Source organism: Lathyrus oleraceus, chromosome 7 (genome assembly GCF_024323335.1).
Source record: "Lathyrus oleraceus cultivar Zhongwan6 chromosome 7, CAAS_Psat_ZW6_1.0, whole genome shotgun sequence".
Taxonomy (NCBI): domain Eukaryota; kingdom Viridiplantae; phylum Streptophyta; class Magnoliopsida; order Fabales; family Fabaceae; genus Lathyrus; species Lathyrus oleraceus.
The window spans coordinates 509,528,981-509,530,731 of NC_066585.1; the positions used below are offsets into that span (position 1 = coordinate 509,528,981).

Here is a 1,751-nt window from a genome sequence, read left to right on the forward strand (position 1 = left end):
GAGCTTCCACCATATCTCTTTCTCACGACAATCCCTCTCAGCCTTTTTCAGTTGGCTTTTGATGGTATTCAAGCAGCTATCAGCCTGATCTAACCCATGCTTGACTCTTTTTCTCTTATATTCCTCCTTATCAGTCCTTTCCACATTTGCTTGAAGTTGTGTTTTCTTCCGCCCAAGCTCCCACTTATGATTATCCCTTTCTTCAGTAATCCGGAGAAGGTTCAACCGTAGCTCTTCATTCTCTTTTTCCAACCTTTGGATGACAACTTTGAGCTCTTTAGCTTCCTCTATAGTGACGTGAGTAGGTTCTGGAAGATTTGTATGCATTGGAGGCTCATAAGGGTATGGTAGTTTGTCTTGAGAAGCTATGGCTTGGATCTAACTCGTATATGGCCCTCTAGCTATACAATTCTTCTTTCCACGCTCCCTTTTTCCTTCTCTACGAACTTTAGTCCAGGCACGACCTATCCTCTTCACCGGATCAAAGTCCTTCACTCCTTCTCCCAGCAAGAAACCTTCTAACAACTTGTCTTCTGGTTTGTCATCCATAGGAAACCCAAGTTGCCGCATAGCAAGCTCAGGGTTGTAATTGATGCAACCTTGAGTTCCTATGAGTGGCACATTATGGAAGTTGCCACATTTGACGATTATGTCCACATCATCATAAACACGAGAGTACCAGGTGATGTCATTGGCAGTGAGAGACATGATTTTTTGAGACCACTTGAGGTTATCCTTGTTCTGAACAAAAGGCCCTTCGCTTGGTAAGTGAGATAAGAACCATTTATACAGTAAAGGAGCGCAACACTGGATCATCCCCCCATTCTTCTCATTTCTCCAATGGATGGAGTGATGAACATCTGCAAGCAAGGTGGGAATGGGATTCTTAAGCAAGAAAATGCGTATAGCAGTCATGTCCACGAAGTCATCAATGTTCGGGAACAAGACAATCCCATAGAGTATCAAGGCTAACACGACATTGAAAGCGACCCAATCTTCTTTACTTTTGAAATCTGAAGCTTTTCCCACTAAGAACTTCAAAGTGAAGCCCAAAGTGTCTCCTTTTGGTCTAAGATTAGTTTTCACTTCCGCTTTATCTAGATGTATAGATGAACCTATTTGTTGATGTGTAGGAAATTCCCCTAGACCGGTGTAAGGGAATTCATCCTTAATACCAATGTCTGCTATATGTGAGAACTCTTCCAATGTTGGCGCCAATTGGAAGTCCTGGAATGTGAAACACCGCAAGGGAGGATCGTAGAATTGTGCCAAAGTGAAAATGGCCCAAGCATCCACCTCGGTGTTCATGATAGTCAACAGGTCACCATACTCAACACAAAAGTTGTCCCTTCTGATTTTTTTCATATCTGAGATAATCCCTTAATCAAGCCTAGCTTTGGATTCTTGAACTTGAATGAATAAGTACTTTTCTGATTGCTACCCATGTCTTCTGAATGCCTGCAATCAACAGAGCCTTCAGGTCCCTTGAAAATATGCACATGTCATATGTGTTATGATTATGAAATGTTTTATGTTTATGTATGTACAGTTGGGTAGGTGATCATTAGAATATTCTGATTAATTACTTCATGGAGGAAAGGTTCCAGGAATAGGAAAACCAAACACAGGTAGGCTCTAGGGTTTAAAAGGTTCCTAGAGTCATGGACCCAATTCAAGAATATTATCGTCAGAACGACTAATCGTAAGACAATAATATCTTTAAAAGGATTTATTCTAGGTGAGGTCTTTGT

The 1,751-nt window shown here is 41.2% G+C and overlaps 1 protein-coding gene across 1 annotated transcript; it reads right to left on the reverse strand.

The window, feature by feature from the left end:
- Positions 1-378: 378 nt before the first annotated feature.
- On the reverse strand, positions 379-1,308 carry LOC127104650 (uncharacterized). The gene has a single exon (XM_051041826.1). The coding sequence runs from the start codon at positions 1,306-1,308 to the stop codon at positions 379-381; it is 930 nt and encodes a 309-aa protein (XP_050897783.1).
- Positions 1,309-1,751: the final 443 nt, after the last annotated feature.

Coding starts and splice junctions, on each gene's coding strand:
- LOC127104650 (XM_051041826.1), bottom strand. CDS start 1,308: ATGAACACCGAGGTGGATGCTTGGGCCATTTTCACTTTGGCACAATTC.